The sequence below is a fragment of the Muntiacus reevesi genome, chromosome 9, assembly GCF_963930625.1.
Source record: "Muntiacus reevesi chromosome 9, mMunRee1.1, whole genome shotgun sequence".
NCBI lineage: Eukaryota > Metazoa > Chordata > Mammalia > Artiodactyla > Cervidae > Muntiacus > Muntiacus reevesi.
Genome location: NC_089257.1, coordinates 50,488,136 through 50,502,572, shown reverse-complemented (window position 1 = coordinate 50,502,572; position 14,437 = coordinate 50,488,136). Strand labels below are relative to the sequence as shown.

Genomic DNA, 14,437 nt, shown 5'->3' with positions numbered 1-14,437 from the left:
ACTGTGTGCACTAAACTAAATATGGCTATAAGTTTGTGTCTCTGATAAACAGGCATTAGAAACTCAGAATTTAAGTTAGTAAGAGATCTGAGCTAGAGATGTATGACTGGGGAATCCTGAAGCACAGAGAGGAGAGCAGACACTTTAGAAGTTAGAATGTGTTATAATAATAAACAACACATGATATTATTAAAATAATGCAATTATCTGTTTAAGTTAACAAGTCAGGACTCTAAAATCGTCTCAATCTTTAGAAAACTGACATAAAATATAAGTGTTAAAACTAGCAGATTGAAGTGGGTGTATTTAAAATTCAATTTTGTATAAACTGAAAGCCAAACTCCAGGCGACTTGAATTTTCATACATCCATGATGTGATGGAAACATTTCAAAATATGAATATCTATGTCTCCCACCTATTGAAAGGTAATTGAAAGATTACATCTTATCCATATTTCTACTTTACTCCTCTTAGCCCAGTTTCTACATTACATACACTCATCCTTCAAAGCCCATAGCAGAAGGGTTCACAATCAGCAAAGATTAAATACAAGATTAAGTAAAACCTCTTTTATGTTTAATTATTGAGTTTCAAGTTCCTCAATTAAAAGACTATCCAGTGACTTCCCTGGTGGTCCAGTGGCTAAGACTCTGTACTCCCATGGCAGGGGGCCCGGGTTCCATCCCTAGTCAGGGAACTGGATTCCATATGCTGCAATTAAAAGATTCCACATGTAACTAAGGCCAAATACAGCCAATGAATAAATAAATATTAAAAAAAAAAAAAGACCATCTAGGTTTTAGGGTTCAGTAAATATTCTCTTTGAAGTCTAACCTAGTATAGTGTTTTTAAACACTATCAGATTAATGTCATGAAAAATGTAACCCAGTTATGTAAAAAAAAAAAAAGTCAAATATATGAAAGCATTTTTGCAAACTATAAAGCCCTATAGAAATTATTTTGAAATATTGTGTTATTTTGAAGCTAAAGGGTCCTGAAATTACAAAGTGGAAACTCTCGTATTTGAAATACAATTTTTGCCTTTCCTAAAAATACAGTTTACTTTTTTCTTTTAACATGTAACTAACTCCAAGGGTGGGAATATCCAGTTGTCAAAGTTAAAGTGAAATTGGTTTAATAGCAAAATAACTTTAGAAAAATATGAGGGGGAATGATCAGCCTAATAATACATGGCAAAGATCTAAAGATGTTACAAACGTTCAGGGCCCTGCCGCACTCTTCCATATTCTGGTATAAATGTCCTAAGAAAAACAGAAACCTCTCTTGAAAGTCATATTAAGGACTAGGTACTTTCAACCCCAAAAGCTGTTTTCACACATCAAACAGGTTGGAATCCTTGAAAATCCTGGACTTTATTGGACTTTCTTTAAAGGTTATCCATGTTTATATATATATATATATAGTTTTGTTAGATCACACGTTGTATCAATAACAAAATTCAAAATGAAAATGGGGGCATTTCTGTTGTTTAAGTATATAGAAACATGACTCCATTTTTGTATAGCTAAACTGTTGCATACGGTGGAACACTACATTTTACCCTTCCTCTCCCTTAAAACATTAGCTGAGAAGTATAAATAGTTCAGCCTGACGCCTTTGAAAAGCCTAATCCTATTTGTTAAGCGTGGACCTTACATAAAATGGAAAATACAGTCTTCAATGTGCTTTAAAAAACAAATCAGGAGCTGGCAATTAAAACCCTCCAGACGCCCGCGCTCCGCAAACACTACTTCTAAAGAATTCTGGTATATTCTGGGTCTTCTTCCGTGACTGTTGGACGGACATTCCTTTGGGAAAAGCTTTCTCCACAGTGAGGTACGAAGACGATAAACCCCTTCCTTTCATCCTTTTCTCATTCACTCAGTAGGGGATGGAATAAATAGGGAGCCGAATAAAGCTTTCTTAACGCACTGAGGTGCACCATCCAGTCTCCTGAACCCTACACTCAGGGCTTCCCGACCCAAAGGCGAAGCCGAGCACCTGAAGACCAAAGATTCCTGGCGCAGCGCCCCGGGGGCGCCAGGCCTTAGCACTGCAGGCCAGTCCCAGGGAGGCTCAGCCTGCGAGGGGCAATCTCGGCTTCAAGGGGGCGCCAGGAAAATCAGTGCTCGCACACGCCAAGGAAGGGAATCGAGCCGGGTGGAAGGGCGAGTTTCCTTCCCACATGCCCGGTGAGAAAACAAGGCGGAGGAGCTGAGGGCTGCATATCGCGAACACGGGGTACGGACCCCGGGAACAAAGAGACAGGAGGAAGACGAGACAGCCACACCAACGCACTCAGAGGATTCTACGACTTTACGCAAGCGAGCCGCATCTCGGCGGTCCCCAGTTCCCCTTACGCCACTGGCTTGGTCTCAGAGCCTTCGCGAATATGGCTTTGCGCACTGCGGCGCGGCTGCGCCGCAACCGAGCTTGGCCCTGTGGCTCCTCCCCGTCGCCCTGCGCTGATTGGCGGCAGGCAGCAGCCAGGCCGCTGATTGGGTGGCGAAGGAGCCATTCGGGGCGGCTCTGGTGGGTTCGGCTGCCCTAGAGTGATAAGTTCGGCTTCAGACACGCCTCAGCGCCAGCAGCGAGTCGGAGCTCTATGGAGGTGGCGGCGAGTATCGGGTGGTGGCTGCAGCAGCGACTCCTCTGAGCTGTTTCAAGCCGGTTCCGACTCCTTCCTCCCCCTTCCCTCTCCCTTTTTTGTTTTCCGTTCCCCTTCCCCCTCCCTTCCCCGTCCCCGACGACCGGATCCTGAGGAGGCAGCTGCGGTGGCAGCTGCTGAGTTCTCGGTGAAGGTGAGTGGAGCTACCGCCGCCGCTGCCGCCGCCGAGTGGAACGCTCTAAAATGGCCGCCGTCCCTGGCCGCTTCTTCCTGAGCGGTACAAAATGGCGGCCGCAGGCGGAGCCGGGCGGGGCGACCCTTTTCTAGCGTTTCCTCCGGGCTTCTGGCACCTGGAAATTCCTCGTCTTTGTTCTTCCTTCCCTTCGTTGGCGGAGTAGGAGGAAGTCGGCAGCCTTGGTGGTTGGTCTACGGCTGTATTCGTGGCTGTTGGCGGCCGTCCTCCGCGGGGCCCGGGCCGGGCCGGGCCGGGCCGGGCCGGGCCAAGGCGCGGGTGTGCTCGGACGTGGAGAGAGCGTGGCCGAGCGGCGCGCGGGGCGGGGAGGGACGCGGGCCGGCGCGGGGGTGCCCGGCCGTTGGCGCGGGACCAGCCGAGGCGGAGGAGTCCCGGAGCCCGGCCTCCGGCGGGGAGGAAGTGTGTGGAGCCGGGGCCGGCGGGGAGCGGTGGGGCTGCCCTTGGTGGGGGAGCGAAGGGCCTACCCGGCGAGCCCCGCCTGCGACGGGAGAAGGGAGGGAAATGAGGGTTTCTGAGCTTTTGTCGATTGGGCAGGGAGCGGCGAGGTGGCTGTCAGTCCCTCGGGGATTTATGGGTGGGAGGGGGCCACTGGAGGCGGCGGCGGGTGAGAAGGAGGCCGCCTTTCTGCCCAAGAACAAAGAGCCGGGCGCCTGGCCGCGGGGGCGGCCTCCGCTCCTCCCCGAGGCTTGCCCCCGGCGGCTACGCTAGGAGGCTGTCGGAAGCCCTTCCTAACTCGGGCCTGGGTGGGAGGAATCCACTGCTCTTTTGTTCCCAGGAAGGGGAAAATGGGGCGGAGGTTCCTGCTGCCATGTTGTGGCCCTGGTCTTCCGCTTGCCTGGGGTCAGCCGCTGTGCGCCTCACGTCTCCCCTCAGGCCCTCTGCGCCCAGTTAAGGGGTGGACAGTGGGGAAAAGCCGTCCTCAGTTACCCCTTACTCAGTGTTGCTTGTCGGTGAGGCAGTAAAATCTATTACAACGTTTTCACATGGTGTGCCCGTTTGCTAACAAGATTTTTCCACTGTTGGTCTCCGTACTCAGCTATAAAGGAGGGAGAATGTGGCTTTTTCAAAGATTGATTCTATCCCTATGTAGGCACTTCCCTGCGTCCTTGAACACAAGTGAATTGCCAAGTGACCAACAAAATTTTACTGTTCATTTGTGTTTTGATTACGCTCTATTTTAGTCTTACGAGACCTGCAATGCAGTGTAAGTTCAATCAACTGCAGTGTCAGACTGAAATACGTTGTAACTGAAGGAGGGTTTACAGATTTGTATGTTAGCGGTGACTAATTTTGGTACTCTTTCTCATTCTAGGTTTTTCATTTCTCCCATCCTCTTCCCTCCCCACCCCATCCATTAATATTATTCTTTTGAAGATTCTTCGTTGTCAAGCCGCCAAAGTGGAGAGTGCGATCGCAGAAGGGGGTGCTTCTCGTTTCAGGTATGTGTAGATTTTGTTTTGGCAGTTATTAGTACCGAAAGAATTAACCACACCAAATAGTTCTGACTTAATTGTGCTGCAGGATTAATTTATAATGTGCATGTACATTTCTTCAAAGCCCTTAAATTTCCACTGTTTTCTGTTTGCTATCTGAAGAATAAATATAATTACTTGGTTTTCCATTGGGCCTAAGTTCAGTCTTCATCTGTGATGTACTTACTGTAATGCAGAGTAATTAAAGAGATCCTATATCTGTTTTGAGTGAAACATACTTGGGGTTTACTTTTTAAAAAAAAAAAATGTCTTTCTTTTAAATAGTGCTTCTTCGGGCGGAGGAGGAAGTAGGGGTGCACCTCAGCACTATCCCAAGACTGCTGGCAACAGGTATAGTAAACAGTGAAAAGAGTGACTTATATAACAGATTGAGGTTAATCGTCTTTTTAACATTACAGTATATAGTTAAGAAGACATCAGGAATCCTAATCTTAATGGGCTTGATTTCTGCTATTCTAAATATAGAATATCAGTTCTTGATTATTCTTTAGCCAAATCATCTAGTAAGAGTTGAGGCTCTCAAACTGCCCTTTTATTCTCTTACTCTTTAGATTATTTTCACTGATGTTATTTCTTCAAACGTTCCTACGAAATTATAGTAATAAAGTGTGTAACATGGTCATGAGACATTAGAAAATGTTGGTTTTCACGATGTAGATCCTGGACCAGCATCACTGGCATCACCTGTGAGCTTACTAGAGATGCGAATTAATCAGGCCTTACCCCTGAGCCACTAGAGCAGAGACTGGGGTGGGCCTGGGTGTCTTTAACAAGTTCTTCAGGTTATTCTGATGCGCTGGTTGAGACTTGCTTAGTTGTAAGGGAGCTGAGAAAACCTAAACTTGTTGTTCTATTTAGAAGGATTTTTGATCGTATGATCCTTGATATGTGACTGGATGCTGTGCTCAAGTTGTCTTATTTTAACTCTTAATTTTTACTAGCGAGTTCCTGGGGAAAACCCCAGGGCAAAACGCTCAGAAATGGATTCCTGCACGAAGCACTAGACGAGATGACAACTCCGCAGCAAACAACTCCGCAAATGAAAAAGAACGACATGATGCAATCTTCAGGAAAGTAAGAGGGTAAGTTTATTAGGTCTGTTTTTGTCTTTTAAAAGGAGGGGAGACTGGATTAGCTGCTTTTCTTGTGTGTATGCTATATTACTTGAAGACAATGTTCATACTCTTAAGTTAATGCCAATGTTGACAGTTTTAAGCTGAAAATCAGCACATCAGTGTTTGGGGCTCAGTTAGTTGCTTTCGGTCATTAGATTAAAATGCAGACGCCTATTGTGCTGACATATCCTGTACCTGGTGTGTAAGCCAGTGATGCCAAAAAAGAACAGTGCAGCTCCTGTATCTAGCCTTGATGTTAAGGAGGGAGGCTCTTGATCTGGGTTTTCAGAATGAGATTTTCTTGTCCAGTAGCTGGGAACCCCCACCAGTTAGATAGGTATGTCTTAAATAGGTTTATTTCAACATTGCTTTGGTTAGATGGGTAAGAAAAATGTCTTGATGTTAAAGGGGAAAGTGATGAAAGGGGAAAAGCATAATTTAAAGGCTATTTTTTAACTCTATAATTTTGTATTTTGCTGATACCTAGTCTGATCCTTTTTTGTAGCATATTAAATAAGCTTACTCCTGAGAAGTTTGACAAGCTATGCCTTGAGCTCCTCAATGTGGGTGTAGAGTCTAAACTCATCCTTAAAGGGGTCATACTGCTGGTAAGTTAAATGTTGGCTTAACTGAAAGGAAGTAGAAAATACTTTTAGCCCAGGTTGGGTTTTGAGTGGTTTTTTGTTGTTTGCTTTTGTTTTTGTACACTTCATTGTTGCTTCTAAAACTGAGGTGTGAGTTAAGTGTATGTATGTTTGAACACTGGTGATTTATTTTTTTAATTACCTTTGATGGTATCAGATTTAAGAGGTCAATTTGAAATGGTATATACTGTGCTTGGGTTAACTGGGTTATCAGGCTTTTGGGAGCTGGGGGTTGCTTTGTTTTTCATTTTGTGAAAAATACCGTGTTTTGGAAATAGGTTAGTTTTATGGTGATGCCATTTTTCCAGGGTAATTTCAACTCCTCAAAGGGAACAGGGTTTTACTAGTTTGGGATATTATGTAATTAGACTTTTTTGGTACACTGTAATAGCTAGCATTTAAGTACTTAACGTTTTTCCAGCCTGTGTGCTGGGCACTTTACATGCCCCATCTTAAGTTCACGTAAGAAGCCTTAACAAAAGAGATGTTGCTTATTTCCAAGTTACCAGTGAGGCATTTGTATGGGGAATTTGTCAGAAATTTGTTGTGTGATTCAAGATCCTTAAGACTGCAAGGAAGTATTAAGTTTTAAAGAAAGGCTTTTTCCAAAGTTGTCATATTTAATTTTTTTAATGGCCTATTTTCTGTAGATTGTGGACAAAGCCCTAGAAGAGCCAAAGTATAGCTCGCTGTATGCTCAGCTATGTCTGCGATTGGCAGAAGATGCACCAAACTTTGATGGCCCAGCAGCAGAGGGTCAACCAGGACAGAAGCAAAGCACAGTAAGTGGTCGTGTGTGCTTGCTTATTTTAAGTTGCTTTGAAAGGTTTTATTAGCAAACCCTGACAAATGTCTTATTTCTTTATAGACATTCAGACGCCTCCTAATTTCCAAATTACAAGATGAATTTGAAAACCGAACCAGAAATGTTGATGGTGAGAATTTAATTCTCAGTAGTACTGTGTAGGGCTTCCCTGGTGTCTCAGATGGTACAGAATCTGCTGCAATGCAGAAGACCTGGGTCTGATTCCTGGGTTGGGAAGATCTCTGGAGAAGGGAATGGCAACCCACTCTAGTATTCTTGCCTGGAGAATCCCATGGACAGAGGAGCCTGGCAGGCTATAGTCTGTGCAGTCGCGAAGAGTAGGACATGACAGAGTGACTAATACATAGTACTGTATATGTTCAACTTAATTCTGACTGTTGATTTTATTCTTTGCTTTTTTAGTCTATGATAAGCGTGAAAATCCCCTCCTCCCTGAGGAGGAGGAACAGAGAGCTATTGCCAAGATCAAGATGTTGGGGAACATCAAATTCATTGGAGAACTTGGAAAGCTTGATCTTATTCATGAATCTATCCTTCATAAGTGCATCAAAACAGTAAGTAATGATTGTGAATTTAAGCTTTCGTTAATCACCATGTACATCATTTTTGGGAGAAGCTAGTCAATTACAACTTTGCCCATCTGAGACTTGGTGTGCTAGTTAAATATTTTACATCTGGCAAAACTGCTATTTAAATGTTGTAAATATGGAAGTATGCAGTGTAGTTTGCAAGATAGGGATAGAACTGATTCCCTACTTAGGTTTAAATTGCTCAATTTGGAGAAATTTCTTGAAGAGAAACCAGATAAGAATAGTATGCTAGACACTAGGAACTTCATGAGTTAGTGGAAACTTATGGAAAAGTGCTACATCTATACCAAGAAGAATTTGTGAACAACATGACATTTATTTCTTTCGGTAGCTTTTGGAAAAAAAGAAGAGAGTCCAACTCAAAGATATGGGAGAGGATTTGGAGTGCCTCTGTCAGATAATGAGGACAGTGGGACCTAGGTTAGACCATGAACGAGCCAAGGTATGTGTGTTGCTGACAGAAATGGTGTAACTAGTTTGGCATAGTTGTATTAAAATCAAACAGCTTACTTTGGTGATATAGATGATTGCCTCTAGTCATTAACTTTGATAATATCTAGAAGTCTTAAACAGTATACATTTTTATTTTTCTCTTTTAGTCCTTAATGGATCAGTACTTTGCCCGAATGTGCTCCTTGATGTTAAGTAAGGAATTGCCGGCGAGGATTCGTTTCCTGCTGCAGGTAAAACTCTTTTCTTTAGGTGTGTTGGTAAGCTGACTCTGTTTAGGAGTATTGAAATTATATTTATTAAAAACTTTTTATATTAAAGGATACCGTAGAGTTGCGAGAACACCATTGGGTTCCTCGCAAAGCTTTTCTTGACAATGGACCAAAGACGATCAATCAAATCCGTCAAGATGCAGTAAAAGTAAGTTTTGCTTTGCTTTTTAATCATTAAGTGGGTTTTATGTTTATAATGGCACAAAAACCTTATTAAAACATCTTTTTAAAAAAATCTTTTTTTTTAGACTGTCTTGTCTTACCAGTAGAGCTTAATGTTTTTGGTGTCTTGTATTCTCTTTTGAGAACAAGTTGTTTATAGAGAATACATCAATGGCACTCTTATCCAGAGAAGTATTTCTGATTTTCCCACTGTAATAATTTTCACTTTATATTAAAATATTGTCTAGAAGTAAGTGTTTATTCACTTTATTTCTGAAGGATCTAGGAGTGTTTATTCCTGCTCCTATGGCTCAAGGGATGAGAAGTGACTTCTTTCTGGAGGGACCGTTTATGCCACCCAGGATGAAAATGGATAGGGACCCACTTGGAGGACTTGCTGATATGTTTGGACAAATGCCAGGTGATTTTGAACAAAAGATGGTTTGATTGCATTAAATAATGAATAACAGTTTTAATATTAAAGAGTTCTTCGTATCTGTATTTTAAGGAAGCGGAATTGGTACTGGTCCAGGAGTTATCCAGGATAGATTTTCACCCACCATGGGGCGCCATCGTTCAAATCAGCTCTTCAATGGCCATGGGGGACACATCATGCCTCCCACACAGTCGCAGTTTGGGGAGATGGGAGGCAAGTTTATGAAAAGCCAGGTAAGAATACATTTAAGGATGTTTAGGCAACAAGTAATTAAATTTTGGAATACATATGATTAGTTTTGGGTTTTTTTTTTTTTTAAGTGTAAATATTTTAGTTTTAGAAGACCTAAAAAGAGTGTTTTTCTAAACCAAATTTATATCTGTGACAGTTATTTCAAACTGGGTGAAGTAATTATTCTTAAGATTAGTAAAGTATTAGTAGAATCACATCAGTTTATTTGACAGGTAGGTTAGAATTTTATTCTTCTGTTTCATCTTTTACTTTCTCTGGGCAAATGCAGTTAAGCTTTCTTGTGGCTTGGCCTCATCACTTTGGTACTTGATTACCATAATTTGTGAACCCCTTTTTATCTAGACTTTCTTTCTCTTTCTGAAATAGGGGCTAAGCCAGCTCTACCATAACCAGAGTCAGGGACTCTTATCCCAGCTGCAAGGACAGTCGAAGGATATGCCACCTCGGTTTTCTAAGAAAGGACAGCTTAATGCAGATGAGGTACATTTGCCTATGTTATTTATATACCATAGTTTGTCAATTTAGAAATCTCTTGCCCGATGATTATAAAAAAAGACGCATTATTAAGAGGACTTAATGCTGGAATTCTTTATCTTTACCTTCTTTTCTCTCTCTCCTGTACTACTTTTTCTTTCTTTCTTTGAATGTCCAGCGTCCTATGAGCGAAGATTATGAGATATGAGGGCAAGTCTTCAGTTAGAGAAAGGAAAATGGTTGTCAAGATTTTGATTGTGACTTCCCTGCAAATAGAATGACTGAGGATAAAGTAAAACGTTTTTTAAGCTCTTAATTAAATTTTTTGGTTTTTATTTTCATGTTTTAGTGATGCTAATCCTTGGAGAGTTGTGGAATAAATACAATATTTATAGCCATGTTGTATTTTTGTCTGGATCAGATCTTTAGTTTTCTTCCTATACATATTATAACAGTAACATTTTTAGTTATTTAACTTAGATTTCTGACATAGGTTCCATCATGTTTGTATTTGATGAATTAACTTTAGGATGTTGCAGTGTTGCAATTAATGTTAGTTTGCTAACATTTTGTTAGCAAGTTTGTTAGCAAGTTAACAGTTTGTTAACTTGGATATCTGTTTTGCTTTGTTTTTGATTCTAGATTAGCTTGAGGCCTGCTCAGTCTTTCCTAATGAATAAAAATCAAGTGCCAAAGCTTCAGCCCCAGATAACTATGATTCCTCCTAGTGCACAACCACCACGCACTCAAACGCCACCTCTGGGACAGGTACGGGATGTATGTAGTATGACATTTTCAGTTGTTCCAGTATCTTTTGAAGATGTCTGAAGACTGCTTTTTAATGTTTGCTCATGAAGTTGAGAGCATTTTTTTTTTTAACCACTGAAAAGTTATTAAACATTTATACTTAGTCATTTTGCTGTTCTCTTAGACACCTCAGCTTGGTCTCAAAACTAATCCACCACTTATCCAGGAAAAGCCTGCCAAGACCAGTAAAAAGCCACCACCATCAAAGGAAGAACTGCTTAAACTAACCGTAAGTCTCAAATAATCTCATCGTTTAGCTCATGGTAGTGTATTTGAGGCAGGAAAACTAAAGATACTTGGACTTCATTCTTTTCAGGAAACTGTTGTAACTGAATACCTGAATAGTGGAAATGCAAATGAAGCTGTCAATGGTGTAAGAGAGATGAGAGCTCCTAAACACTTCCTTCCTGAGATGTTAAGCAAAGTAATCATCCTGTCACTGGACAGAAGTGATGAAGATAAAGAAAAAGCAAGTTCTTTGATCAGTTTACTCAAACAGGAAGGGATAGCCACAAGTGACAACTTCATGCAGGTAGAACACTTTCTGATTCTGTAAGAACTCTTCAAACTTGTACTGACTGTGAACTGACTATGTACTATATTCCTGTCAGGCTTTCCTGAATGTATTGGACCAGTGCCCCAAACTGGAGGTTGACATCCCCTTGGTGAAATCATATTTAGCACAGTTTGCAGCTCGTGCTATCATTTCGGAGCTGGTGAGCATTTCAGAACTAGCTCAACCACTGGAAAGTGGCACCCATTTTCCTCTCTTCTTACTTTGTCTTCAGCAATTAGCTAAATTACAAGATCGAGAATGGTTAACAGAGCTTTTCCAACAAAGCAAGGTCAATATGCAGAAAATGCTCCCAGGTAAGAGAATGCTGGGGATTTTTGTTTTTAATAGATCTAAAAGTCCTTAGTACTTTGAGTGAATTTATATAATAGGTCAGTGTGATTTTCCCGTCTGGATAACAATAAGCATTACCACAGATAAGACTTCACCTTTATAAAAAAGTTATTATGATGTAACTATTTTCATTTGGTCCAAATACAAAGTTTCCTTTGCTCAGTTCTTTTATTTTATATAAATCTTGTGCGTTTGGAAAATTGTTTGTAAAGCAGTTTTAATAGACCAACTGAGTAAATGAACTACCTGATGATGGGAATGGCTTTGTCTCTTCAGAAATTGATCAAAATAAGGACCGCATGTTGGAGATCTTGGAAGGAAAGGGACTGAGTTTCTTATTCCCACTTCTCAAATTGGAGAAGGAACTGTTAAAGCAAATAAAGTTGGATCCATCCCCTCAAACCATATATAAATGGATTAAAGATAACATCTCTCCCAAACTTCATGTAGATAAAGGATTTGTGAACATCTTAATGACTAGGTAAGATCACAAAAGTTGTGCTTTTCTACATCGAAAACAGCCTGTGTTTAGTTTACTAGGAAGAAAGTCTACAAGGCAAGGGGTTGAGAATTAATCTGTTTCTTGAATTAGAAATTTTTCATTTGGAGGTTGTAACAAGATTTTTTTCTGTGCAGCTTCTTACAGTACATTTCTAGTGAAGTAAACCCACCCAGTGATGAAACAGATTCTTCCTCTGCTCCTTCCAAAGAACAGTTAGAGCAGGAAAAACAACTGCTTCTTTCCTTCAAGCCAGTAATGCAGAAATTCCTTCATGATCATGTTGATCTACAAGTTAGTGCCCTCTATGCTCTTCAGGTGCACTGCTACAACAGCAACTTCCCAAAAGGTGAGAGAGGACTAGCAGCATAATTATGACAAATGGATGGGCAGTTCTTAAACACACTAAATAATGGGGTTACATTTTGTCTTCTAGGCATGTTACTCCGCTTTTTTGTTCACTTCTATGACATGGAAATTATTGAAGAAGAAGCTTTCTTGGCTTGGAAAGAAGATATAACCCAAGAGTTTCCAGGGAAAGGCAAGGCTTTGTTCCAGGTAATAGAGAAATTTGTTGTGCTTTTTCCATTTTATTTGGTATTAGTTTAATGAAACTTTTTAAAAGTGAAATATAAGCAAAATAGCCCTGGTAATATTGCATACCATGATTTTCTAACTTACAAAGTGAATTCTGACCCTGAGGAAAATTTTTAATGTCAGGGGGTTCCACAGCATACATCAGTCACCTGGAAAGTAACTTTCAAAGGAAGTTTCAGGTCTGATTGTAGACATTCTGACTTAGGTCTGTGTGTGGTATACAACTCAGGAGATTCTTGTACTACTTTTCCCAGGGGCCAGGCTTTGAGAAATGCTAGTCTGTAGTAGTCTTTACTCCTGAAGTTCTTAAGCTAGCTTCAGGAGGATCACCGCCACAGTGTTTGTCCTTAGTCTTGTCCTTGGGGAATATGGTCCTAAAGTTCTGGGTGGGACTAGAAATTACTCTTTTTGGAATCATCTTTGTCCCCCTTCTCGCTCCGCAACATTGCTAACATGCAAGTTTGGGATGATCCACTGTCCCATATTAAAACAGTTCTGAAGTGTGATGGCAGTGGTGTCAAAGAATTGACACCAAGTTAACTAGCCATAAACAGCTTGTGTTAATTGTTTATCGCTCAGTTGTGTCTGACTCTTTGTGACCCCATGGACTATATTATGTAGCCCACCAGACTCCTCTGGCCATGGAATTCTCCAGGCAGGATTACTGAAGCGGGTTGCCATTTTCTCCCCCAGGAGATCTTCTCTACCCAGGGATCAAATCTACTTCTACATTGACAGGCAATTCTTTACCCCTGAGCCATCAGGGAAGCCCTAAACAGCTTGCTTGTATGTTAGGTTCTGAACACTGCTTGCAATTATAAGATGTGTGGTACTGTCTGAAACTTTTGTTCTTGGGGCAGTTGGTTGGTTGATTGGGAATACTACTATTCTGTATTTTCTAAGTACTACTTACTTTGTTAAATTACAAATTATAGGTGAATCAGTGGCTAACCTGGCTAGAAACTGCTGAAGAAGAAGAATCAGAGGAAGAAGCTGACTAAAAGAACCAGCCAAAGCCTTAAATTGTGCAAAACATACTGTTGCTATGATGTAACTGCATTTGACCTAACCACTGCGAAAATTCATTCCGCTGTAATGTTTTCACAATATTTAAAAGCAGAAGCACGTCAGTTAGGATTTCCTTCTGCATAAGGTTTTTTTGTAGTGTAATGTCTTAATCATAGTCTACCATCAAATATTTTAGGAGTATCTTTAATGTTTAGATAGTATATTAGCAGCATGCAATAATTACATCATAAGTTCTCAAGCAGAGGCAGTCTATTGCAAGGACCTTCTTTGCTGCCAGTTATCATAGGCTGTTTTAAGTTAGAAAACTGAATAGCAACACTGAATACTGTAGAAATGCACTTTGCTCAGTAATACTTGAGTTGTTGCAATATTTGATTATCCATTTGGTTGTTACAGAAAAATTCTTAACTGTAATTGATGGTTGTTGCCGTAATAGTATATTGCCTGTATTTCTACCTCTAGTAATGGGCTTTATGTGCTAGATTTTAATATCCTTGAGCCTGGGCAAGTGCACAAGTCTTTTTAAAAGAAACATGGTTTACTTGCACAAAACTGATCAGTTTTGAGAGATCGTAAATGCCCTTGAAGTGGTCTTTGTGGGTGTGAAACAAATGGTGAGAATTTGAATTGGTCCCTCTTATTATAGTATTGAAATTAAGTCTACTTAATTTATCAAGTCATGTTCATGCCCTGATTTTATATACTTGTATCTATCAATAAACATTGTGATACTTGATATAGTTGTGTGACTTTTTAGTTCAGTTCAGTTACTCAGTCATGCCCAACTCTGTTGACCCTGTGGACTGCAGCACGCCAGGCGTCCCTGTCCATCACCAACTACCAAAGCTTGCTCAAACTCATGTCCATTGGTGATGCCATCCAGCCATCTCATCTTCTGTTATCCCCTTCTCCTGCCTTCAGTCTTCCCTAGCATCAGTGTCTTTTCCAAGGAGTCACTTTGCATCAGGTGGCCAAAGTATTGGGAGTTTCAGCTTTAGCATCAGTCCTTCCGATGAATATTC

General features: G+C 41.0%; 1 protein-coding gene and 1 non-coding gene across 2 annotated transcripts; both read left to right on the top strand.

The window, feature by feature from the left end:
• The first annotated feature begins 2,393 nt into the window (after positions 1-2,393).
• On the top strand, positions 2,394-14,151 carry EIF4G2 (eukaryotic translation initiation factor 4 gamma 2). The gene is made up of 24 exons (XM_065946128.1): positions 2,394-2,533; positions 2,643-2,802; positions 2,937-3,120; positions 4,175-4,301; positions 4,620-4,685; positions 5,297-5,437; positions 5,976-6,078; positions 6,765-6,896; positions 6,983-7,049; positions 7,343-7,494; positions 7,862-7,972; positions 8,130-8,213; positions 8,302-8,400; positions 8,694-8,835; positions 8,923-9,083; positions 9,469-9,582; positions 10,219-10,344; positions 10,508-10,612; positions 10,700-10,915; positions 10,995-11,253; positions 11,567-11,771; positions 11,927-12,138; positions 12,226-12,347; positions 13,322-14,151. Exons 1-24 carry the CDS (start codon positions 2,394-2,396, stop codon positions 13,385-13,387), a joined length of 3,294 nt encoding a protein of 1,097 aa, XP_065802200.1. The 3' UTR covers positions 13,388-14,151.
• On the top strand, positions 9,635-9,790 carry LOC136176156 (small nucleolar RNA SNORD97). Its single transcript, XR_010664531.1, has one exon. It is a non-coding gene; the product is annotated as a small nucleolar RNA SNORD97 (small nucleolar RNA).
• Positions 14,152-14,437: the final 286 nt, after the last annotated feature.

Excerpts from the sequence above, each read along its gene's own strand:
- EIF4G2 (XM_065946128.1), top strand. The coding sequence starts at position 2,394 with ATGGCTTTGCGCACTGCGGCGCGGCTGCGCCGCAACCGAGCTTGGCCC. Across the intron at positions 6,897-6,982 it reads CAGGACAGAAGCAAAGCACA|ACATTCAGACGCCTCCTAAT; the intron begins GTAAGTGGTCGT and ends ATTTCTTTATAG. Across the intron at positions 8,214-8,301 it reads GGATTCGTTTCCTGCTGCAG|GATACCGTAGAGTTGCGAGA; the intron begins GTAAAACTCTTT and ends TTTATATTAAAG.